At 38.8% G+C, this 26,828-nt stretch overlaps 1 protein-coding gene across 10 annotated transcripts in view; it reads left to right on the top strand.

The window, feature by feature from the left end:
* FAT3 (FAT atypical cadherin 3) overlaps positions 1-26,828 on the top strand; it is a 399,017-nt gene that overhangs the window by 264,150 nt on the left and 108,039 nt on the right. For all 10 annotated transcript variants that reach the window (XR_005628561.1, XM_039718448.1, XM_039718450.1 and 7 more), the window contains 2 exons: positions 601-662; positions 26,212-26,526. Coding sequence is in view for 9 of the 10 variants with exons in the window: in XM_039718448.1 (XP_039574382.1) it covers positions 601-662; positions 26,212-26,526 (377 nt within the window). In the remaining variant the exon portion in view is untranslated. The remainder of the gene's footprint in view (positions 1-600; positions 663-26,211; positions 26,527-26,828) is intronic.

Here is a 26,828-nt window from a genome sequence, read left to right as displayed (position 1 = left end):
TCATGTAAAAAGGTACTTTATTTTAAAAACTCAGTCTGAGCATGGAACAAATGGAAGAAATTGTAGAACAAAACCTTTAATACATTAGAATTATTATATATGGAAATCATTATGTATACAGGTAGTTATTACAGAAATAACCTTCTTTGTCAAGTATTCTTGGTGTGGAAGTAATCAGCATCCTATCCCATTAATTGTTTGAGAACTCTGAAATCTTTAATGAGGTTTTTTGCAGAAGAATTTCAGTCATATGCAAATGATTCATTGAAACTCTTAATCATACGACAAATAGTGATTCTTTAGTGAGTTTTTTTCATTCACTGTAATAAATGTAGCATGTTAACTGTAGACACACAGTTAACTGTTTCTCAGCTACTTTTCTCACAGCATTTTTTTTTAAAGATTCATTGCTGGTCAGAAAGTGATAATGGTTGGACTGAGAAATAAAATGCTTGACAGATGTCAAGAGATCTGTGTCTGATATAGCTTCAAATAGATTTTTTTCCCTTGGAGAGTTTTAAAAATTAATTTGTATTCAGATTGATAAAGATACTTATTTTTCAATGGTATTGACAATCAAATATCATCTTTTTTTCACAGGTTTGATTACCACAACATCAAGAAAATTGGATCGGGAACAACAAGCAGAACATTTTTTAGAGGTAAGTTAAAGTGGAAAATGCATGTTAAGATGTTAGCTGATTTTTGTAGACTAAAATCACTTTTTATTGTTCCAGGAGAGTGGTATTCTCCTTTCTCTTCATTTATAAGAGACTCACAAAAAGCTGGGAATTGCCTGATTATACAAAAGAAATAAAACATTTTGCAATTCACAAGCGCAGGAAAAAAATTGAACAAAAATTGAACACTTGTTTTCCACCTCTTATCTTCTTCAGTTAAGTCTTTTATTGTAGCTCTTAAATTTTGTTTGTGACAGAAATTTAGAATATCCAGAGCAAAATATTTTTTAAAAATATGTGGAATGACCCCAGCCATGCCAAAACTTTTAGTCTCTCATGTTAAACTGGTTTAAATTTTGCATCTTGGAACTAATGTGCAACCTGATAATTTGGATGAAAGCAAACTTTGAACTTTTTCACATTCACTGCAATATTTGGTTTTTTTGGGGGATTTTTTAGCTTTTGCTTATTGGGACTGTTAACAACAATTTTCAGGATGTTATTTGCTTTCTAAAATTGCTTTCTAAAAAAAGAGTATCTAAACCATTCCCTTGGCCCTTGTGATGAATGTTTCTCTTTATAAGGAGTTCACATGTGTTGGGTATGGAGTGATGTACTTGTAAACTACTGGTTTTGCCACATGTGTTTTCTTTCACACTACTGTACACCATGTTGTGGTTTTTTTTCGTTTGGGTAAAAGTTCCTTGACTCTATTCTTTTGTCTATTTGTGAAGTGAGGAATTCTTGATTCCTGTTGGTACAAGTAAAAAGAACCATATTGTCCCACGTAATCAATCACTCCTACTAGGAAATGCTCTTCAAATCCATACAAGCTAAAAAACATCTGGACACAACAGTTCCCAGTGCAATCACTGTCTGACAGCAAAATGTAGTAAAAATATCTATTAACATACTCATTAAGTTTTTTATTTGCCAGAAATCCCAAATTATTTTGGTTAGTGCAGAACACAGGAGAGAAGGGTTGATTATTACTATACAACTAGGGTTGGGGTTTTGTCTTGATAATTCACTGTAGATTCTTACACATTCCATGTCATAAATAAAAGGAGGGAAATACAAGGATTTTTCCCTTTTTAGGATTTAAGTTGTAAAGTTAGTAAAATAATAATGTATTCCTATAACTTCAAGCTTTCCAGTTCATACTGTCAGAGAAAATCACAAAAGGAATGAAAGAGGCATTGATTTTGAAGTATGTCTATTGATGAGAATCTTGGGTTTGTAAGTCACCTTTGCTCTGCAGAGAAGTACCAGGTAATCCTGGTGGACAACAGGTTAGCACAAAATGAAACACAGGAGGTGCCACCTGAATATGAGGAAAAAACTTCTTCTCTGTGAGGGTGACAGAGCACTAGAACAGGTTGGACAGAGAGGTTGTGGAGTCTCCCCCTCTGGAGATGCTCAAAACCTGCCTGGATGTGATCCTGCACAGCCAGCTGTAGATGAACGTGCTTTAGCGGGGGTGGGACTAGATGAGCTCCGCAGGTTCCTTCCAACATCAGTCATTCTGTGATTCCGTGTTTGCCTCTGTGATCTCAGCAAAACTTACAGAAATTTTGCTTTAGTCATCAATATAAATTAATCTGTTCTTTCCCCTGAATTGTATTTTGCTTGAAAAAATAACAACCTGCAAGATTTTGGGGGCTGGAGATGCAGTGGAGGGAAATTTTTGTCTTACACTGCTCCAAGGCCTGTGGATGGGGAATGAATTTGAGGGCAGGCTACAGAGAGGAGAAACACAGGAGCAGGGTGTCCTGCAGAAGTGTGGATATGACCACATTGTAAAGCCCACCTGGAAACAGTGGGTGGGAAAGGGAGTTGGACTCTGGTGGAGACACAGCCCTGGTGGTCCAAATGCCCCTTTGAGCTGCTGCTGCTGAAGCGCTGCCTGTCGCTGCCTCCTGGGAGGCGCGACTCTGGTGGAGACACAGCCCTGGTGGTCCAGTTGCCCCTTTGAGCTGCTGCTGAAGCATTGCCCGTCGCTGCCTCCCGGGAGGCGTGTTCCGCTGCACATCCGCACATAGGCTGGGATCCAGAGCCAGGCTGGCCAAGCTCTGCTTGTTCCTTTCTCAAACTGAGAAACGTTTTCTGAATGTTTTCTGAAATGCCTGTCTGTCTGTGTGTAATTAACCCCCTGGGGAGGCCTTAATTGCCTGGACAGCCGTGGTTTCCCAGTAGTACAGTGTTTCTCTTCCGGCTTCATTTCATATCCTTCTTCCAGGAGTCTGTCTGGTGTAAAGGAGTGCAAACTTGGCTCCCCTTGAGAAGCTGTGATCAGTACTTCACCTAGCATCCCTTCCTCCCCTTTGCCCAGTGTCTGTGTGAGCCACTGACAGACCTTTCCTAGATACAACTTTTTAATTATTTTTAATAAGCCTGTCTTTGACAAAGATGCTATACCCTGTAAGTACCTGCCAGTATTTATTTAGCAAATTTCATTGTTAACAGTATTTCCACCTCTTTCACCAAAGCTCTTAGGAAAATGAAGTGGTACAAGATAGCAGATGTTTGTCACTGTGGTTGTGTGTAGTGCCAATGCTTGTCTCCAGACCACCACTTGTGATGGCACAGAGTTGTTATTCTGGAGTTGTCTGTCCCTGTCTGTACCAGAGGAAACATGAATTATAAGGAAGGACTGGATATGTATTTTTAAAGCTTCCATGCTTAGGAAAGATGAATCTAAGTGACTTTTCTTCTAAGCTGAATGAGAATTCTGTTGCAAAGTAAGTACTGTGGCCAAGGGCAGATGTGCATTTCTTCTTCATTCCTCCTTTAATTGTCTTTAGATGTATGGACCTGTGTCTACATGGATTTTTTAAATGGTACCTCAGGCTGTTGTCACAGGACTTACACTTACCATGTAATGTATGTATGTTCCAAAGGGAGTGCAGAAACATGTCTAGACCCTGAGCCAAAAGGTGCATGAAGAAGTCAGAAATCTACTCCCCTTTATAATCATTGGGATTTTCTGTTTGCTTCAGTGATATTTTTTAGATATTGTTTGTTTCTTTGTTTTGGCATTTTGGAACAAGGGGGTAAAAAATAATTGCTTCTCCCAGGTTTTTCATTGATTGTGGCATTGTCAATACTTTTTTTTTTTAAGCTCCCAAGTTGAGGGCTTAATTTTTTTCTGACACATTTATAATGCCTTGCAGTGCTGTAACTTGTATTCAGTGCTTGTTATCAGGTAGAATTTTACTGCTAAGGTTTAAATTGGATGTCACTGGATTTTATACAGGATGGTCTCTTGCTTTAGTGAATTCTTATTAATGGACTGGTTCTGCCTGAAATGGGAGGAAAATGACCACTTGATTACATTACTTTCTCACATGAAGCAAGACAAAAGCATTGTTCTAATTCACAGACTTTCTCAAATATTTCATTCGTTAGGATGAAGTATTTAAATAACAGTCTGAAGGAGGAAAGGTAATCCTGAGAGCTACCTGCTTGCTTTGCAAGTGAATGAGAATAGTGATGTGTTTCCAAGTGAGGTGCAAGTTTCAGATGGTTTGGCTTTATTCTGCTTCAATAATTGAAGACATCATCCTCTTCTTTCCTTCTTTTACTTCCTCCTTCTTCAGGACGTGTGTTGTCTTCTAATAATTTCTATGTTAACACTTCACATTCTCTTCTCGTATTTACTAATGCTAATTTACTAAAAAGAAGCTAGAAGTGGAGAATGTTAGTGGAGTTTGAGCTATGGAAAAAAAAACCCTCACAAAAATAGTCTATCAGTTTTTTTCTACCCTCAGTTTTTGCAGATACCTCGTAATGCTGGTTGACAGTTTTACAAACTCTGGTGATTTTGCTGTGATTTTATTGAAACAGCTGCAGGAGTGGTGGAGGTCCTATAATAAGCATAAAAATTAAACCATTTCATGCAGGATCTGCACCCTTGTGTGGTGTCAGCTGATTCTGAGATTTCCTGAACATGAATAGTTCCTGGTCTGCTTTCCAGTGTACATGGGCAACTTGATGGGAGAGGATTGTTGAATCCAGGCTACAGTTCATTAACTTGCACATTCAGCCCAGAAATGGATCTGAACATATTTTCTTGCCCTGAGCAGTTTCTAAACACTCTGCTGCAGAGCCTTTGTTATTCATGCTTCCAACACAGAAAGCCTCTGCAAAATGCACCCACCACTGAGCAGTTCAGCTTGTTGGGAATTGCTGTGTCAAGACCTGTGTTTAGCAAAAGAATGAGCGAGAAGAGTTACAGGCTTCAGTGTGCAATTCTAGCAACAGTCTTTGAAACTTCATGATTGAAGGGGTGAATTGTCTGTAGTGAGAAATGACCTCTCCATCCTCTTGATAATGATATATAATAAGTTGGTGCTTTTAAAGTGCTGAGGCTGTTTAGTCTCTCCCTGATGAGCACATGTGGTGTGGGCTCTTCAGACATTTAGCCAGTTTTGAAAATTATATCCAAAACACTAAAATGGTTATTTAAATTTACCACTGCTGATTCATTTAGAAAATATCTTTTAACATTTGTCACGGTAAAAAACCTGTCTATTCAAAGTGTCTCTAAAGAATAAAAGTAGCTGTTAATAAGCATGGTCAGAACTTTAAATCTCTTCAGAAGTGACAAATCAACTGAAGGCAATAGGTTTAAAAATAGTGTTACAGCAGCCTTAGCCTTTCAAGGTCCAAGTCATGGACCCTAATTGAAGAGGAGGAGAAGAGGGAGCAGAGTATTGGCTTACTGCAGCTAATTTTTAGCCCTCTTAGTGCTATCAGAATGGTAACAGTGGCTCTCAAGTGCCCTGCTTTTGTCACAAATCAGTGTACACAAGCTCCATCAATCTTCCTGCTGCGAAGCTCGAGCACAGCACTGAGAAGGATGGCAGTAACAGTGCAAGGGGTCGTAATGAAGACAAATTGCTAAATCTGATGCGAGTGTCAAAATGCATGGGCTGAATGAAACACATTGGTTTCTATTTACTGTAGGTACACTAAGGGTACAATAAACTCTGTTACATGGCATGTATTTATATGCAGTAATTAGAGGGAAACATGATAATCTGCTGTAATTGGAGCCTTCTAAAAAGAATTCAAATTTCCACTCATTTAATGGGGAGTTGTAAATGTGAGGGGAATGTTGATAGAGGGATTATAATTTTATTCCACTTGGAATTTGGTCCAGAATATCACTGGGAAGTTTCTGCCATGAAGTTTATGGTCACAGTTTGCAAGGGAGGAGGAGTTTAAGAACTTGCTTAGTGGCATTTAAAAATAGCACTACCTCTCAGTTCTTCCCACAAACACCACACGGGTGGCTCAGCATTGCACCAGCCTGTGTTCTCCACCAGCCTCTTCTTTTCCTCCAGCATCTCCCACAGAAGAACTTCACAAATTTAGATTTGTTTTGTTGTTGAGCCTGCTCACTTGGGCTGTAGCCTTTGCTAGTGGTGATGCCTGAAGTCAGTGGTCCTTTGTGAGAAAGTGCAACATTTTCTGAAGAATATAGGCAGCTGTGTGGCAATATGCTCATGTATATTTTTACAGGAGAATTACAAAAGCTGAAGTTCATTGGGTTTATGTAGCTGAATAGTGCTCTGCAGCACACTGATTGCTTAAATCCTGGATTACAAGTCTGTGTAAGCATTTGTTTCATGGTTCTTTAGCATTGCCCACATTTGGCAGAGAAAGCTGCATTTTTTCTCAGTGACATGCTGGTGATGGTGTAAAAATGAGGCAATGTGTCTGATTGAACATTTTGTCTGAGGTTTAAATGGGTCCAAAGGCACATGCCTTTCCCTTTTTAACACTGAAGCTTATCAGAAAATGTAAGGGAAGTTTAAAAAATAGGTAAACAGCCTCTTCTTTCCAGCTTGAGTTCGAAAAGTATTACTAGTTGTGCTTGCTGGAAATAAGAGAACTATTTTAATTATTTTTGAGACACCTGAAAGTATTTCTAGTTGAACAGTTTGTTTATAGAGGCAGCTTTCTAAAAGGACAAGGAAAGATGTGCCAATGTCATCTTCAAATGGTGACGCTGAACTTTAAGGTCAGCTTCAAAGTTAAGGGGAAAAAAGAAAAGGAAAAAAGGAAAGGAAGGAAAAGAGAAAGAGGGTGGGGAGGAAAGAAAGGGAAGAAAACAAACAGTTCTAAAGAAAATAAAAAACTTGTTCATCTCCTATTATCTCTCCATGGGGTTGTCAGCAGAGGGGAAATCCACCTGGCCAGGGTGGTGTTAGATCTAGCAGAGACACGAGATCTAGGCTTAGGAGGCACAAACTGAGCTCGCTCACCCCATCCATGATGCAGGTTTCCTTCCTGCACCCTGTGTTCTTCTGCTGCTTTTCTCAGAAACAGCCAACAACTTTCCAAGGGCGCAGGGGATGACTGGAGGTTAAAACCATCCTTCAGAGGCAGATTTACATATGACATTGCACACTCTTTCTCATGTGTATTTGGGCAGAAAGCCTTACACAGCAAAATGAGGGGAAAGTCCTGGTGTGATCCATCTGTCTGCAGTGACAAGTGGTCTCCTCAGCTAGACTGTTGTCTCTAACTTACGTGATCTGGTAAGATGAAGAATTATCACTTGCATCACTGAAAATATTACTAATTCCATTGCTAAGTGAGTAGTCTCTGTGCAAGAGATATGAACAGAAATTTTAAACAGCAAAAGAATTAAGGCATTGTGTTTTTACAGATTACTCTCTTTTATTATTACAAATTTCAATAGATCCCAAATGTCCTATTATTTTAGATAATGTGTTGAGAAGTAACACAAGTAACAGAGCCTAAGCATTGGGAAAACTGAATTTAATAACACTTTTCTTCATGCACGTGGAATATTAATTCTTCTTTCTTATTAAATGAGAAAAAATATCTCCTTATAAATTTATAATAATGGAGCAAATTAAGCTTCGATTTAAAAAAAAAAAAAGTTGTGTGTTTAAAGTCCTTACTATTCCATGTTAAATTCAGATAGCCATTGCAAAATATGCCCACAATTCTGATGACACAATATATATACTAAAGGGAAAGGGCAAGAATGGGTCTGTGTATATCAAATAGTAGCAGTGACCCTCAGCTCATTTCAGTTGTTCAATGAAATACCAATAGCCTTGAGAGACTGGGTGTGCAAAGAATGTCTGTGACATTTCCATAAAATTTGTAGACTTTTAAGTCAAGCTATTGCTGAGGATGCTTTACTTTTTTGCCTTATGCTAATGTCTGATTTTAATATTTCAATATTCAATATTATATAAATAATATATATATTATTATTTAGATAATAATAATCACATTCTTTTAACTGTCTCATTATTAGTTGTGCACATGCTAACACCAGGATGATGTCAAGGGCAGATGCGCTACTGACAGTTCCATCAATGCATCATTTATATCAGAGTACCTGATTCTGGCCTCTCTTGGAGAGTGTTTAAGCCATCCAGCTAATCTGATAGTGTGTGGGAGTTCTTTCATGGCAGGATTTTAGTCCAGCATTAAAAATCTCATGCTTGTTTCGTTAATCTATTTTATCGATACCAAATACCAATACTAATGAAGAAAAGCATTCCTCTTTTCTATCTTTAATGAGCTTCCTAAGTAAAAAATCTTCATAACTCAATATGCAAAACTGTGGGGTTTTGTTGTCAATGCTTGATGATTACAGGAATGAGCCAGAGCTTACAGACCTTCTATAGGTGTAGTGTAAGCCTGTGTTCTTTTATTTGGTATTAAAATAAGAAAGCACAGTTCATATGTTTTTTATTCCCTCCTCAGCTCATAGAAAAGATTTGATTTTCCCAGTTCATTGACATGTGATGAGAGATGTACCATCTACAGTGGAGTACTTCCCCAAATATATTTTTTACTAAATCTAATGTTTCATTGGACAGTGAGTCTGCTAGAAATGGGCAGGGAACAATTGGTGTTATGGTCCAGGATAAAAAAAACTAATTAATTACCTATTTAGATAAAAATGTGGCCCAATATCGAGATAAGAGATGATTTTGCAGGTACTCATTCAGGTTCATGTTTTGAAGTGCACGGCAAGATCAGAATTATCCAGGGCTGAGGCTTTGGTTCATACACTGCTGTCTGCCATGGTGTCTCATTAATAAAATCACATTTCTGATTGCCTCAAGTTTTGCTTTAGTCAAGGAATGATTTGCATATATCTGGCATTTGCAGAGGGAGGGAGGTTGTTTTACAGATTTCATGAATCACTGACCTGAACCATTGGGTCATGAAATGAAGAAATGAATATCTGCAAAGCCAGCTCTGTTGGCTTTTCCATGCTGGGCATCAAATGCTGCTTTCAGGATTTTCCTTGTAGACCCCCAGCATTCCAGCAGCAGGTCTTGGCTCTAAGCACCTCAGTATGGAAGCATGGAAGGAGATATTCAGCTTGGAGACATTGCATGCTATCTTATCAGGCATTTTCCAAATCTTTTAAAGGCATAACAGAAAAGATGCAATTGTGCCAGGAAGGAAATCCAGCCTGCAGTCAGCCACCCTGCAAGGTTCTGAGTATCTCCTGGGAGCCTAGGGGTGTATCAGCACTTCCTTGACCCTCTGGACCTAATTAAAATCTCACTGGACTCAGCATCATGGTGTACTGCGAGAAAGTTACCCTGTGATTAACTAGCATTATATTAAGATGTGTGATGTCACTGTGGAGAAGGGAAAGTATTATGCTGGGGGCTAGTTAAATTCCTTTGCTTATTCTGAGTGGTGTGCTTAGTCTGGCTTCAGTAGCAATGATTTTCCTAAACTTATCCCTAATAATCCGAGGATAAAAGAATTAGACATTGGTGCCCATGGCTGCATTTCCTCAGGTGTGTTGGAAATGGATGAGTGAACACATGAGAGAAAAGCAATTTAAAAAATATTCAATACCTCTCTCTTCTCTTTGCAGAACTATGAGATAGCAGAGCATTAGATCAATGCAAATAGGGGGAAAAGTATTATTAAAACATCAAGTTTTATTGCATGCTTTGAAAATTAGGTCTGCACCCATGTGTTAAATGCTGTTGAAACAGAGAGGGATGTATTAGTGGTCTTCCTTCTTGTTTTATAAATCATTCCTAATGCTAAGCTTGTGCAGGCAAATTCTCTGGTTAATCTATATCAAGCTTTTCTTTTCAGTCAGGATTTAGAAGTTTAGTCTAATGTTGCTTTCTCACTGAGGGATTAGCTCATAGATTAGCTCAGGGCTAACAGGTTTTTTCTTCATTGTACGTTTCTTAAGATCTGTAGTTCCCTTTCTTATGGGCTGAAGCCCACCTACCATGCCCAAATTGGTCTCGTATATTCTTTCAGGGTGTCTCCCTTGCCAGGCTCTGTGCTTGGTGAAACAAAGACTCATTGTGCAGGGTGCACTGCTTTGCTAAATCTTCACATTTTTATATGAATGTACCAATGTTTTAATCTTCTGCAGAAGCCACAGGAAATCTTTCACATGATTCGAATCTATTTTAGATATACAGAGCCTTTGTGTTACGTGAATTGTCTGCTTTAGTGCAATATCATGCATTTCGTAGCATGGGTAATACCCATCAGCTGCCAGACTGTTAATTTATGTCTGTAATGTTTGAGCACACAAACATGCATGCACATACACACATTTTGCAGAGTCTCATTTTCCTGCCTTCTCAGCTAAGACCAAACTGAGAGTCGAATTTAGGGCAGGGTAGCATCTTCTTCCTCACTTAGGAATGCATTGCATCTGTACTAAAATCCTTTCTGGGCATAGGAAATCCTAGTATGCCTTTTAATTAATCCATCATTTAGAAAAATGCCCTCAAACAAGATTTGCATCCATTTGTTCTTTCTCCCAGGGTGATCTGTTCTCAGCTGTTCCAATTTCAGGCTTGTTATTGCTAAAAAAAGTTGATTTTGGAATTTTTTTACAGCAACTTCATTTGCCACCATCATTTATATGCACGAAATCCAACCAACCACCCTGCAATACCCTGTGTAGGGATCCCAGCACTAACTCTCCAGTTCTGTTGTCCTGAGTGGCCTTTGGGTTGATTTGGCACATGGATGTTTTGTCAGTGCTCTGTCTTCTGAATTTTAATTTTTTGTCTTTCCCTTCTTAGTGCTGTTCTTTTTCAGGGGTTTATCATTTTCATACATTAAAAACTCAGCATTCCACAGAACTGCCCCCACCAGTCCATGCCCTTGATGAAAACCTTTTTCCAGTGCACAATGAATGCACAACATTTTCTTTGAGCCTCATCACATCTCGCAGTCTTCTCACTGTAGCCTGTAATGTCCTTCAGTATAATGCATTTTCCCTCTTTTTCTGATCTTCCAGATCTTTCCCACACCACCACACTATCCCTCCACCATATAATCCTCAAACATTCATATTGATCAAGAAGGGTATACTGGACAGGATTGGAAAATGTCAAGCAAAATCATGGTGGTTTGAAAAAATTGTGCCATTTGGGGTTTTCTTTTTCCATTGTAAAAGTAATTTGTTATGGCAAAAGTGCATCATTGTGTGAAATGTGCTGAAATAAGATTGGAGTTCTCTGCATAATTTGTAACATGACACAAATTAAGGTATTTACATGATACCTAGAGATAATAAAACCTCTAATCGGGTTGCGAATCAGTTTACTAAGCATAATTGACGCTTTTTTTCTCCCTAAATATATTATCACAGAACATAAGAATCCTAATGTTTTTCTTATCTGACTTCAGCTTGATAACAATCAGAGACCAAACAGTTATTTTGCTTTTTATGAAGACATGATTTAAACAGAAAAGTACAAAGGCCCTGAAGCATCAAGTGCAAAGAAATCGGCCCTCAAAACCAGTAATTTTCTTTTCACAGTCTAACAAATTTCAGTTGTCAAGAAACAGATTAATCTCATCATTCTCAAATGTAATATTGCTGTTTGCTAATCTCTCATGATACAGAGACATTGAAAATGTTATCATAGCAGTCCTAAAGTACATTTTATGGTTTGGCAAAAAACAATACTTTCTTTGGCAAGGAATGTTCTAAATATTCAAAAGCAAGGATTAACATGAGCACTTGAGAGCAAAAATGTCAGAATCAAAATAATGAGTTATTTTTCCTCACATTCCCTGGGAAAGTAAGAAATACAAATATTGCTAATAGCAGTCTGTCAATTCATGGCTTTGACTTTTCTGAGATCCAGCATGTTATCTTTAATCCAGATACCAGTAAATAAGTTAATATTTTTTCCACAACCTCAAATATATCTTTTTTTCCCCATTTATTTTATTGTCTTCCACTATCCTTCCAGATAGTTATTAAGGTGTTGTATAAAATAAAACAAGTGTTCTTAATGCTCAGATTTTAAAAACTTCATTGGAAAAAAAACCCAAAAAACTAGGAGAATATAAAAACATGTTTTTTTATATTGCACCTCTTTTTTAAAACCCCAACACTTGACCACAGTTTAAAAAACACTTAGAAAATTTCCACAAAGTCATAAATTTCAGACCACACATTTTAGCTAAGCAGAGCTTTATTATCTGGTACACATGCCAAAATGGCATGATATCTGATGACTGAGAGGGACAGAAGGCAGTGAGGGCTGTCTGTTAGCTTGGTCTCAATAGACCATAATTTGTAGCAGAAGGAATCAAAATATTAACTGACATGTGAGGTTAATTTGCATTTACTCCTTATCCTCCTCACCAAAACCCTGTTGTTCAAATGGACCTGCCCAAACTCTCTCTGTGTAGCTTTGGACATATGTTTGTGGGATTGAATCGAATACTAAAGCCTGTTCTGTCTTTCCCACTGGCATTTACCAAGTATGTGTACAGTTAAGGATCTTTCACTATTTTTGTTGCAGCACACTAAATACTGCCTGAGTGCAGTCTTCTCTGCAGCACCTCAGCTGGGGAATGACATTTAAAAAGTAAAATAATACTTTCTTTGAATGCCTTCTCTTCAGGCATTCAGTCCTCATAATATCCAACTCTCAGTGTGAAAGTATCAATTGAAAGCTGTGGCTTTTTTAATAAAAAGAAGTCTGAAGTGTACAGAAGATGTGTTATTTCTGCAGCCCTGGGAGGGTGCCTGATGATGGATCGCAGTGGTGATGGGATGCCCAACTTCCAGCAAGCTGCTCAGGTCCCAAAAGAAATCCCTGCTGCTGCAGCACAGTGCTCAGCATGAGGCAGTCATTTATCCAGCTTCCTGACAAAGCACATTACCCAGCTCAGGGCTGTGGGCTCTTTTTCAGCTCATTCAGTTCTTGCAGAGTTAATTTGGTGTCCCCTTCCTTCTCCTCCAAGCTATAGCTCAGAGCTACCTCATGACTTCCTAACTTGAGACACATCCCTGCTTTCTCTGGAGTACAATAAGCTCCACCAGCCCTTGAATGCCTAAAAGGTAGTAGCTGAATAAATTACACATTTGTGCTCTGTTTTCTAGAGGTTACTGGGAGCGCATTCACCAGACTTAGGTACCGAAACAGGAACTGCACTTGAACTTGACTTGATTGACAAACCGCTTCACTAAGCCTGTAAATCAGTTTAACATGTTTTGTCATATGAGTAATCTGTGGATTATATCTGCTCCTAATACTCCATTTCTAAAACTGGATGCGCTTTTGGAGAACAAGTTTGTTTGTATTTTGTAGGGGATTTCTCAGAGGGAGCAGTGGCAGCATCTCTAGGTAGTGTCAACCAGGGCTCCACATCATGAGTGAACATCTGCAGTGGTGACACAGAACTAACCGTGGGGATCAGTGCCTGGGGCTGGCGTATCTGATTTGCCTGTGCCAAGGGATCACACCTCCTGCACTGGTCCTGACAGGATGTACTTGTGCTGTTCACCACCTCCCATAAATTAGGAGCTTTCTCACAGCTATTTCCAACAGAGTACCCTGCCCCTTTAACACCTCCTGAGACAGTCTCAAAAGCAAAGCAGCTCCTGAAACTTTACTTTTTCAATCTCTTCTGCTAAAAGCCAGCAAAGAAACTCATTAGAGGTTCCTTCTTTCTGCTTCCTCCTTTTGCTCCCTTCACCTAGCGAGGGCTAATTGGAGGCCCATAAAATGAGTCCAGGGTAATTCACCACCTTCTCCCATATATCAGCCCTGCACTCCCAAATTGGGCATATTGTCTCATGCAGTGTTTTATTGTCCCCCAGACCACATTATCAAGGAGGCAATCTCACAAAGGTTAATAGCACTACTTGGTTGTCTCTCCATCTGACATTCCTGCTCATCACTCTAAATCCAGTCATTTCACCATTCGCTTTAGACACCTCTGCTGCTGTTAATTGGGTGCTGCTTCCCACTGACTTCACACCTGGTTCTATAAATTGTAACTACTAGTTAGCTGATTGTCCTGGCTCTTAACTTTCATTTCACTACTGGGAAAAGTATGTGTGGGTTGATATACCTGTCTTTTCAACCCCACTCTTTGACATTTGCAATCCAATTATCGGTCACCTTTGGCCATCCGTTCGGTCCGACTGTCCTCCTTGGTATGCTATGTGTCAACACCTACCCCATGCACTGCCCTAATGGGAAAATAAACAGTAAATTATGAGCCTGTATAAATCCAATAAGGAGTGACTTTGACTCTGTAAACCATGGAAGTGGAACTGAGGTGTTTTATGTAGTTGCTGGTATCCCAGGCTGGAATTGCTGCTCTGTATTTTTAGTGTCACAGCTTACTGGAGTCAGGGAAGATATCTGTCTATTGAGGCCATAGTGCCCATGCAGTAGGAAAATGAACCTTAAGGGCTATGCATGTTAAGATTTCTGTAGTACATTCTTGAATCAATGGTTGTCATCACTGGAAAGCAGTAATTTTATATTAATCATTCTTGATTAAACATTTCCTTTCCGCAGATAAAAAGTATGCTTCCTAAGCTCTACTCACATTTTACATTTTATTGACCCTTTGCACAGCAGTGAATGCCATCCTGTGGCTACAAAACTCAAATGCATGTTAAAGACTAATTCTGCAGAAGAATCAAAGCGCTAAGAATATTTTAAAAGTTGTGATATTTTAAAATTCCTCCCGCACTGCAGGAGTAGAATACCATCTTATTATTATTCCAACACATAAAGATCCCTTTCCAGGACTCCAGGCACTATGAAATTAATTAATTATAATAATATTAATTGATTAATTAATATTAATAACCTGAACATTTTAATGTGTTCCAAGTGTTACTTTGGGAAATTAAGGTTTTGGGACAGGATTTTTTCTTTTCAACACATTTGGGATATTAAAACTTGGGGACAGCTTTTCCTGTTGTATCGTTACCCCCAAATGACTTTGTTCCCATACACACACCTCGTTATTTATGTTGGCAGTATGGTCTTGACACATTCTGAAAATTTTTCGTATACATCGCTGTTCACAGGATCACTGGCTACGTGTGTAACAGATTGAACCAACAGGGAAAAAAAGTCGTGTTGAAGAAAATAATTGCATGTGAAATTTCTGTTTCTTTAAAGCAAACAGAAAATCCCACGTTTGCCTGGGCTCTAAGTAAGATTGTTGCCAGTCAGTTATCAGGCACACAGTAGTGATGCTGCAGTGGTGCACACCTTCCCTGCCCTTTAGCTGAAGGCTCACAGCTTTTGGGTATTCATGGAACTGAAGCCCAGGGCTGGGCAAAAGCTCAATGGGAATTTAAACTTCTGAAATTAGGTTGTTGAGCTCGGGCTGCCACCCCATTCTCACCAAAGTCAATGGGAAAATTCCCATTGATTTCCAAGTCTGAGGGTTTCACAGCTGGCCAGTGCTTCCCTGCCAATAAGGTGTCTGTAATTATTTAGCTGCTCAGACAACATGAGAGTGGTTCATTAGGGTGATGTTTGTCTTTACACTAGCTCTGTGTGTCTCCAGTTGTGCAGTATCTGTGCACCCCACCGTCCACAGCATGGCTGGGGAGGCTGAGACTATTCTCAGGCATTTGTGGTGATTTTTAGAGATTCACCAGAGCTGAGAAAATAGCTAACTGACTTAGTGAAAAAGAGGATTACAGTGAACCTGTCCCTAAAGGTACACTTGGCTTGCATCAGTCTTGTGTAGTGAGAAGGAGCAAGGTTTGTACTCTGTCTGGTGAAACACAGAGTCCTGCTGCACCCATCAGGGAAGGGGATGATAGCTCTCATTCTGTATCACCAGAACAGTTACCTGAACTTCAGTTTCACATCTTTGTACTGGACACAACATCTGAGCCCATTTTCCAGTTTGAGTTTTCCAAGCTGGGAAGTCAGTGTGGAAAAAGTAAAAAAGGTGATCGGTCCAAGAATGTGAATTTTACTTCAAAACTGGAATCTTCATTTTTTCCCCCATGCTGATTGATTTTCAACCAGCTTGTAAAATTGACCCCATGCCAATATAAATTAGCTAGTAGATATTTACAGGACATATAAAATCAAAGACAAGCAGAGGTTGAGATAATAAGGCTTGTCTGTGTTGCCTATTAGATGAAAGTGTGATTAAATATGGCCCAATTAATGCCTTTTATCTGTCCAAAATTGATTTGTAACAGAAAGTTGTGAAATAGGCATCAAGAAGTCAAGTAGAACTTTTTATTACTAAAATCAAAGTGTCTATTGATGTGATTTACTTTAACCTGGTCTGACAAAAACAGGATAATATTGTGATTAAAAAAATCTGCCCAACAACGAGGCTCCTTATTCATGCTTATCTCCTTCACCTTATTTTAATTACTTTTCATACTGATTTTATGAGAATTTTTATACTATTTTGTAAGATATTTTAGGATGTAATCCTCATCTGACTCCAAAAATTACTTTATTCAAATATGGATGAATAATTGCTATGATATTGTCCTCTAATTTGACTAAAATTTTACTTTGCACCTCCTTGATAACCAAAGAAATTACTGTCAAATAACTTGAATATCGCAAAAAAAATCGTATCTTCTTTTTCTTCTTTTTTTTCCCCCCTTTTTTATTAATGAAAACAGTCACTGCAATCTTCCTGGGTGACTGTTCAGTAAATGCAGATAAATTCCTGCATACATTTTTGCTTCTTGCAATTTGAAATATCTCTAAAGGATATTCAAAAATTGGGGAAAGCCTGTATCGCTTAAAAGTCTGATTTATATATTTTCTACCCAGCTACAAAATCAATTTTTTATTTATCAGTTTTCTAACGGGTAAGCTTTATTTTAAACATAAAACTGTGGAAGTTTCATTTTTTACTGAGAAAAATCTCAATTGCGTTTAAATTTCAGAGGCTACTCATCAGTCTGTTAGCTGTAAAACTGTCTTTGAAACTTTCTACCTGCGAGTGTGGATGGAGAGCACTCATTTCTTGCATATTGTGGAAAAACAGTGTAAGATGAAAATTGGGTATTTTCAGCATTACTGATGGGACACGAAGGCTTTTATGTTAATATTAATGGTTCTGGCTTTGCCTGCTTTGGTATTGATCAAAGGTTTGTTGGTAAGTGATGAGTTCAAAGACAGAGATTTTTTGGGGCGGGGAGTTTGAGGGGTGGACTCTAAGTTTCTATCTGTAGTAAAATTGCAGAATTAATCACTAAAATTGTAGTACAGTGCACATTCCTTCAATGACCAAACATCTTTGAGAACTTGCCCCAGCCTGGCTCGGGGAGCTGGCATGCCTCTCCTCCTTTTGCTCTCTCATTGCCTCTGCTCATTGCTGTCTGCCTTTTGGGGGGATTTGTTTTCTTTTGGCAGTTCATTTTAAGCCCTGATTATTTCAAGCCCTTTTCATAGCACAGATGCACAAACAGTTTATTGGTGGGTGGAGGTGGCTGCAAGTGGATGACAGGGAAAGAACGTCTGGAGGAGGAGCTGGAGATGGGGCTGGATGCATCTTAATCTGATTTTCGGCCAGAGACAAGGTGGTGTCATCCCCTGTTAGCACAGACAAGTGCTGCTGAGGGGAGAAAAAAAAAAAAGAAACTGCCATTCTTTTGAAAATCCCTGGTTCTGCTTTATATAGAAGCATAGAATTTGGAGTGTTCTTATAAAGTAAATAAATAGTATATGCAGTGTATGCAGTGTTCCTGTGAAGTAAATCTAAGGAACTACAGTGTATATATTTCATCTCAATGCTGGCCAAATAAACATTTTACCTCCTCAGGAACAGCAATATTGTTTTGAAACTGACCAACACAGAGCCTCACCTGAGAATGTTTCATCCAACATCAGAGGGCTGTGGATGTCAGCGTGACAAAAATTGTTTTGAAGTAGGTTTTTACGTTATAGTTTAGGACACAAGATGATTATTCCCTTTGAAGACTGAAAGTCTCAGTTGAAGTTATTGCTTTGTTCTAACAGAAGCTTCTGCCACAATATTTTTAAGGGTGTACAGAGCAAGCTTTTTCACACTATGCCTTTTCCTAGAGGACCTTCAGCAGCTTGTACCGTATCAGCATGAGGCAGTGCTGCTGACTTAGTGCCAGACAGATGGAGGGCTATTGCCCCACACCTGCTCTGAATCCAAGAGTTTCTGCTAAAGGAGCTGGGAGTTAATTCTCTGTCAGTTTTGATATCTGGGGACCCGTGCTACAAACTGACATGGCTGCACACCCAAACAAGGATGTAAAGTAAATACTGTTGATTAGTTAACTCCATGGTGACTAGTACTATAGCTTGATTAAATTTTGGCAATAAATCAGCACATATTTTTTGAGCATGGCATGTCTGTTGATAGTTAAAACATAACGTAAATTATTAATAGTAGGAAAATATCTTGGAAGCATGGATAACATATTCTGTCTTTATTAATAGCCAGAATGTTTTTCTTATATGATTACAGATATTGACTGGTCTGATATGAAAAAAATCATATTGGAAGTATGATTTTTTCATACTTTGGAGATGTGTAACAGTCTGTATCATTTTGGGGAAACTGAAGAAGGTGTTTGGTTCCTTCTTATTGTGAAGATGAGAATCAAGTGACTTTTGTGGATAGAAAATGAAGAGTAATTGAATCTTTGAGAAAATAGCAGTGTGGTGAGCTTACAAGTTGATGCACACCTCCTTTGAAGCACAAAAAGAGAGCTACTGTATTTCCTGAGTGCTAAGATAAGATTTTTTGAGAAGGGCATTATCTGAAGAGGTAGATCTGATAGAGGGGAACTTATCAATATTTAATCACTGGTGTTTCTTTTCACAAGAAAAGCAAAATCCATAAATGGCTGAAGTAGATATTGAGGTATGAATCAGATTAAAATTGACATAGAGAGTACTACTAACATTAAACTGCATGCATATCTTGATTTGCAAACTTTATGTTATTTAAATCCTCTTGAAGTGAAATATTCTCACATTTGACTATTCATTTTCTGTTCACAAAACTCAGATTGTAATCTTCACTTTCAGCAGGAGCTAAACACCTTCTTCAAAGTTTACTGTGAAGATCAATAGGCAACTTTTATCTTCTTTCTCATTTAAGGGCTATGATGGTAGTTATACTTCTGTTTAGTAATAGGTTATTTCTAAAGAGGTTTCATATGCCTTAAAAACCATTTTTAAGCAATTGCGTATCATACTTTATCTTATTTGTAAGGTGCCAGTCTGAAGGGGGGTAAATGTCCTTCAACAGGCATTATCAGGGGACAATTTGGAGTGAATTCTTCTGCTTTTCAAGTCTTTCTTCATTACATATTTAGCAAGACTCATTACTGTAGCCTCATGAGCAAAGAGAGGAAGCTCATAATGTACTCAAAAGACCTTTACAAATGTTGTTTGGAGACTGAGGTTGATGTTCTTACACTGATCATCTCAAATTTTCCAATCATCTTTTTGCAAACTTTGCAAACTGCTCAGCATGGGATAGGGGACATGATATATGCAGTTTCAAGGTGCTGTTATCATCTAGAAGGTCAGAAAAAGTCGTGGTTGAGCAATGCTTTTCCTTACCAGAGGATTTCTGCTGAATCTTACGTGACTGTATGCTACAGTTAGGCAGTCGAGGTAAAGCTTTTCTGTATTTGATTCCACTGGTGGAAGTAAGAGACACTTCTGGACTTCTGGAAAGTGACTGCCTTAGAGTCACTTCCGGACAAAGTTTAATCTGCATTTCATCAAATGCAAATTATATGAGCTTGACATTCCTAAGGATTATAGGTTTGGTTTTTTTACTCAGGGAAAGGAAGGGGAGGGTGTTTTCTGAGGCTGCCTGAAGGAGTTCCCTTTAACACATGACAGGCTGCTCTGTTTGCTGGGAATCTAATGGAGTAATGGTTGCTTCTGTACTTAACATGTATTGATTGAAGAACGCTGTAAATAAAGTCTGATGCACAAAGGTCATCAGTATCTCCAAACTCTAATGAACTTCAAAAGCAATGCTTGTGGAAAACTGCTATTTTTCTTTTAGAGCGTCACTGTCAAGAGCTATGCAGATTCTTCCTTTTATTGCTACTAAATCTGAAATAAAAGTCTTTAGTTTCTTTGCAGAGACTTGTTTATTGTTTCTGTTTCCAAAAAGCCTGTAGAATAAAATGTGACACAGGATAAATGTAATAGAAGTAGTAGTAGAGGTTTTGGACTTTTAAATCACCCATTCTGATACTGCATTCTGCCAGATCCTTTGGTTACCATCTACTGGTCTCAGCATTCTGAGTCTGACAAAAGATTTGAAGCCTCTAAGGCTTTTTTCAGTGCACTCTTCTAATATTTAGGTTTGCAAATACTACAGGGAGCATTTAACTCCAAATGAAAAAGCCTGCCTTCCTTCCTTTCTTCCTGTCTTTTGGCAATGCAGCACTGAAATTACCTGATGTCATCGTTAATTCTCAAATGGTTTAACAGACCATTATGCATCGTTTTCTAGCTTGAGTGTGGCTGGAAGCCATTGACATTCCTAATCAAACACCTAGACTGTTTATGTCAGTAATAATCTCTATTTAAAATGTACTCTAAATTATTTATTTCTCATACCTGGCCAGAGTGAATGTATTAATTTTTTTTACAAACAAAGATTTCCCAGATTAGCACATTGTAAAGGAAATAGGGAAAGATGGATCGTATTGATATGATTGGAACTCTCTTGGACAAGAAGTATGATTTGTCTTTTGGGACAGCACCACATCCTATTGGAATAAGAGAAATAAGCACTTACCCGTTTCTTTCCCACAGTTGCTAGATAAAGGATTAGAAAGATAAGGTATCTAGTTCACTACAACTAACCCAGTATTCGTTCTGAAGTAAAAAGAAAAAATAAGTACATTTATTTTTCTCTCGTATTCTGTATGTCTTTGAGCTACACTGCCTTCACTTTGTAGCAATAATCTGACATGTAGTTCAGTAACAGCATGCATTTCAGAAAAATATTTCCGTGTAAGAATTTAGCCACGAGTTTAGTCTCTCTCTGAAGTCGGCAGAGATAGTAATTCAGTGCATTTGACTTTAAAGTTGTATTCATCCCTCGATGAGCTCTCCTTTATAATCTTTCACTTCTCCTACTCGGGCTGAGTTCCAGAGATTTACAATAGGCATTGCAGCTCGTTTACACATTGGCAGAAGAAACAGACCCATTAGTCACTAACAGCAGGGGTATGCCTTAACTCTCCCGTTCCCTTTGATCATTTTTCTGCCTTCAGTAGCTTAACCAGACTCTCTTTTCTAAGGTTTTCTGAAGCAAAATTAGCATTTCTTGTTGGGGGAAGGGAGAGACTTTTACCTGAAAACGTCGTTGTACACGCTCCTTTGATGAGGTACAAGCATCTCAGCTCACTTTATTTTGCATTAAGCAGTTATCACACTAAAAAAATAAACAAGCAAATATGGAATCTTCAGCTTTTTGCAATGCTAATGACAGTGATGTGACAGTTCCTCATAATTTAAATATTGGGTAGGTTAAGTACTTCTTCCTGCCAAAGAATGATATGGAAGAAGATACTTGTTCTCAAGGCTTGATGACTCACATTAAACACCTGCTAATTGTCTTGTACTTGTTGAAGTAACATCCCTGCTAGCTACTCCCTCCAGCTGAGTTAATAATTACCTTGGAAGTCATGAGTTTTTGTTAATGAGACTCAATATAGTACTCTTAATTCAGAAGGGTGGTCCTCACAGTTGTATCTGCATTCTGAAAGATTCAAGAACTACACCTTCTCCAATAAGTGTCACAGTCTGACTCATAGGAGGAGTGACTGTCTCAAGGCAAAATTCCTTTTGTGACCATTGCATTAGGCTAGATTATTAGGCAGTAGTTCCACAGTAGATGTTTCCTCCATGCCTTCTCCATAGTCATAAAAAGCAGAAATTCTCACATCTAACATTCCAGCTGTGGGATGTTAACAGTCAGTGTCAGTCTTTATTTTCACTGAGAAGGTCCACTTCTATGGAAATCCCTTTGTAGTTGTTCTGTGGACATGAACATAAACATTAATATCTCTCAGTCCTGTAGGGGAGGGAGTGTTAATGTCTGTAGACCAAAACTGCTGAAGTAGATCCTGCAGAAGTGGAAATTGTTTTACATGGAGAGAAAGTTCTGTTATTATACTGAATTTGTCATATGCTGCAGAAGGAGACATTTTAATGCATTTTTCTCAAAAAATGCATATCTGATAGAAGAAGAGGGAATTTGAGGAGGCCTTGTCCTGGTCCATCCTGCTAAAGGAAACATTGTAAGGGAGGTGCGACTGTTGTTACTTTAGCAAAGAAATTCCCAGGTAACCGGTATCTATATGTGTATTGACAGACATATTTTGGTTAACTCATAAGCATTAAAGCCAATGCGTAGATACAGATTCCTACAGGAAAGTGCTCATTTTCTGGAGAAAACTGTAGTGGAACTGATTTTGAGAAAACAGTGATGCTTAGGATTTCACCATGAAAACATATAATAGTGCATATTATTTTTGTTATCTGTTGCATTCAGACCCTATTAAATATGTAATCACATTCCTTTTAAGACATTCCACCCTCACTGAATGGACCAACCCTTTGTCTGATTAGTCAGGGAGTCCAAATTCAGCTGCTTTCATGGCTGCATCCCAGCTTTGGGAGGTTGTATCCCCTGTTCAGGCTGTCCTGACACAGCAGGAGCTGCAATATCTAACCAGTGCAGCAGAGGGGACAGGCGCTGTCCTGGTCCATCTCAGCTGCGTATGGTCAAGCAGCAGCTTGTCTGCAGCAGGTGGGTCTGGATACCAGACTCATCACACAGGCAGGAGAAGGTGTTCACTATATGCTGACCAAGCAGCTGTTCTCATCTTCACTGGGAAAGCCATGATTTTGTCCTTACCCTTTTCCCATACTGATTACTGTGAGTCACCTCTTGTTGGGTTTTCGATGGCACATCTTGACAAGTGTGTATGGAGACAGTCTGTCTCAGACTGACAGGTGAATGACAGATGTCGTTCAGATGTCATTCACCTGCATTACCTTTTGTCTCTGCGTTCTTTTTACTACCATGCTGCCTGCAGGTTTTTAAACAAAAGAACCTCACTGGTCCTAAATTACAGCTTCTCTCCTGCAAGCTCTCCTGTGCCTTGCACATCTGCCTTTTGCATTTCCAGTGATACCAGCTGTGATTTAGCTTTGTCCTATGAACATCCTAACCTCCCTCCCCTCCCTGGTTACTTTTTACTCTAGTTTCCAGCTGTTCAAGGGTTTAGCTAGGAGCTGTGGTAATGTTTGGATCGAAATTGCCTTGGTGAGAGGGGCCCTATGTGCTGGTGTGATACTGTGTCCTGATGGAAATGGTATTTGCAGAGCGATGTGCTGAATGACCTCTCTTCTTCTCCCTATTTTTGTCTGGGAACAATTCTGAGCTGGCAGCAATTTCTTGGTTTGTTTTAATGTGTTGTTAACCCATGGTGGGTTTTTTTCTGTATGGGCAGAGAAAATTTTTGCAGCTCTTTTACCTTGTTTATGACTAGAAAAGGGTTCAGCCAGGGTGCAGATTTACAGCTGGCGAAATAATCACATCACTGGTGTGAGGTAGGCTTAATTAATTGCTTGCAAAGAGAGAACTTCAGCTCCTGTGTCTGGCACTCAGAGCTTTTTGAGTGGAGCTACATCCTGAAATTTTGAAAAGTTTTGAATGTGTCCCAAAAAAAAAGGCTGGTACCTAACATTTTCCTCTACAGGGATGTAAAGTTTTAGCCCAAGTAAAATTTACTAAATTCAGTCCATTTTTCGTTATTTTTTATTAATTAGCTGTCATTTTGTATTATTGCCATTACTCTTTCCTGTTAGCTGTCAGCAAATATTTTCAGTGCAACATTTCTGTTATCAAATAGATTCCCCCCAAGTTTGGGCTTACAAAACAAACAAATGCAAGCAGATATTTGCTGCCACAACACCATGCTAGTCAGGATTTCAGCAGTAAAGTGACAAACTGTGAGAATGTACTGGTAAGACAGAAGGATGCTTCACTTCTTTCTTGACTTAGGTAGGGTTTTTTCATCATAGTTGTTTGACTGTTTATACTACTGAGGTTTTCATAGATTTTATTGACATAGTTGGTTGTGAACCCTTAATCTCACTCACACACCTTTGTTGTTGATTACTGCTAGCAGGTTGAAGAAAATGCCTTAAAAAAAAATTGTATTTGTTCCAAGAACAAGAGTTTCCAGAATCTCGCTAGTATTTTTAATGCAAAAACATTACTCCCTAAAAAAGCATTTTGTTGATATTTTTTGAGTTTGGGTTAGTGTGTCTCTGATTGTTTCCATGCAATACAGCCTGTACTGCATGTCATCAATGGTTATTTCTTCTGTGGAGAAACCCAAAAATTGGTTTTCCTTTGTTAACTTGTGGTCTTGCCTAGAGCTTGGCCAGTTGCAACAGAATAGAACAGAAATAGAGGGGATCATCAGTGAAGTGGAGAGGCTGAGGTCCCTGGTGGAGTAGCTCTGTGTGGAAAGGCAGATTCACAGCCTTTCAGCACTAGAAATGCTGTTTTGGAAAGTGTTGGTAGTGGGAACTGGATGGCTCGGCACACTGATAATAGTGTGGGTCTTCTTCCCACACCCCTGTGCTGGTGATTGGCAGATGTCACGTTGCAGGATGGGTCTGATCCCCATCCAGCACTCTGCAAACAGCTGTCCCCATCACAGCAGTGGTGATCCCAACAATTGCTAATTGCCAAAGCAACTCAGCACTTAGGAAACTCCACTCCAGTCTTGGGAGAAAGAGGCCTGAGACTGGTATGTGTTGTAGGGAGGATGGGTTCCACTCTCCAAGTGGGTTCTGGGCTGTTTTGGGGAATTTACATTGCCACTGTATGTTGCCATGCTCCTCACTTTTCTGTAAATGAGCTGTTTCAGCCCCTGTGGCTGTCAGTCTGCTCCCTTCCACTGCATCAGTTTTTAAACACATAGTTAAATACAGGAAAGGGACAATGTCTTTTACCTTTCTCATAGAAAACATGATTTTTCTGCTGATCTCAGTGTTAAACTGGGGTTACTCTAAGTTTAGACTTTACACAAGGATGGGAAAATGCCAAGGGGTATTATTCCCAGGACATTTTGCTTTGCCTAACAACTGGACATCAGGACTATAGTATTTGCAATGGAACAGAGGAACTTTTAAGGAAAAATAAAACATCAAGAAGTTACCAGCAAACCAATCGATGTGCAGTGATCAGTATGAGCAGAGAAGGATATATAATATCTTGGCTCACTATCATCAGAAATTGCTACTGTGGGATTTGGCATGTTACCATATGTAGCTGAAAATGAAATTTGAACTTCTTTCATGCAAACAAAAATAACTTTCTGCCTTATTTCTTTCTCATTAAAACTGCAATCGAAATATTGAGGGAGAAGTTTGAAACATATTGATTTCATTTTGAAGGCATATTACTAAATCTCTTGAGGGCTTGTTGATCTTGAATCATTTCATTTTCATAGTGTTTCAGATTGAAAATTATTAGTAATTCTGTTTAAGTTGCAGCTAAATTACTAATTAACTTTCATCTCAAAGATTTTATTTCTTACATGTTTCTGGCAGCACAGTGCACTCTCTATACAATGCAGCAGAAATTTTTTGTTACCTGCCTCTCTGTGCTCCTTATAATCTTATAAAGCAGGTTTGGAATTAATGAGCTGTCACGTCTCGGGTAATGAATGAAAAGAGCTGACAGAAATCCTTTTGTTGTTTAAGAATTTCCAAATAATTAATGGGGAAAAAATGACAGAGGTTCTTTTAGGGTTTAAGAAGAAATGCATCTTTCAAATTCTTTCCGTGACAGAAGAAACTTTAAAATATGTATGCAAAAAGTGCAGGGATCCCTGATTAATGGGTTAATTCCAGTTCTCTCTTCTGAGATAAACTTGCAGAATTTGAGATAAAAGGATTTAATGTTTTGAGAAAACGCTTCCTAGTCTGCAGGTTCCTTATTCCACGTTCATCTCAGAAGTAAAAAATCTTCTGGATTTGCCGTTTTGGACAAATTGAGTTAAGCACTGAGAATGTTTATAGTAATTATGTGTTGTGTACACAGACAATGTTGTGAGCTGCAAGTTAGCTTTGGGGAAGGCAAGGTGTTTCCTTATGTTTTATGTTTTTCTCCAATTTCTGGAGTCCCGCTGTGGCTGTTGGGAATAACTGGCACTGCTGTTTTTCAGGTAACCGTCTCAGATGGGGGCACATCCCCCAAACAATCCTCCGTTTGGGTGGTGGTGCAGGTTCTGGATGAGAATGACAACAAACCACAGTTTCCAGAGAAAGTCTATCAGATCAAGCTGCCAGAGAGGGACCGTAAGAAAAGAGGGGAGCCCATCTACAGAGCTTTTGCTTTTGACAAAGACGAAGGCCCTAATGCAGAGATCTCGTACAGCATTGTGGATGGGAACGATGATGGGAAGTTTTTCATTGATCCCAAAACAGGGATGGTTTCTTCCAGAAAGCAGTTCACAGCAGGGAGTTATGACATCTTAACGGTAACCACTCTTTCATTGACACACAAACTCATTATTTGACTGACTTCTGTTTTCCTTTTTTTTAAGAAATAGGCCCTCCTGTATAAAGAGGACTATATAACTGTGTTTATGCCCTGTATGTAAGACCTAAATTAAGAAATTTAGTATTCATACACAAAACTACTGCTGAAAAACTGAGTGTGAGAGATCATTCATGCTGTTGCAGGTCATGATGTATTCTCGGAGTGTGAAGTCAGCCTGTAAATTGTTACCATAAGCCATTCCCTTGAATATGCAGGAATGAAGACCAAGTACTTGTCTGC

This window comes from Passer montanus, unplaced genomic scaffold (genome assembly GCF_014805655.1).
Source record: "Passer montanus isolate IOZ18808 unplaced genomic scaffold, ASM1480565v1 scaffold4, whole genome shotgun sequence".
Taxonomy (NCBI): Eukaryota; Metazoa; Chordata; class Aves; order Passeriformes; family Passeridae; genus Passer; species Passer montanus.
Note: the sequence above shows the minus strand (reverse complement) of the source record. Positions and strands in the feature narration are given on the sequence as shown.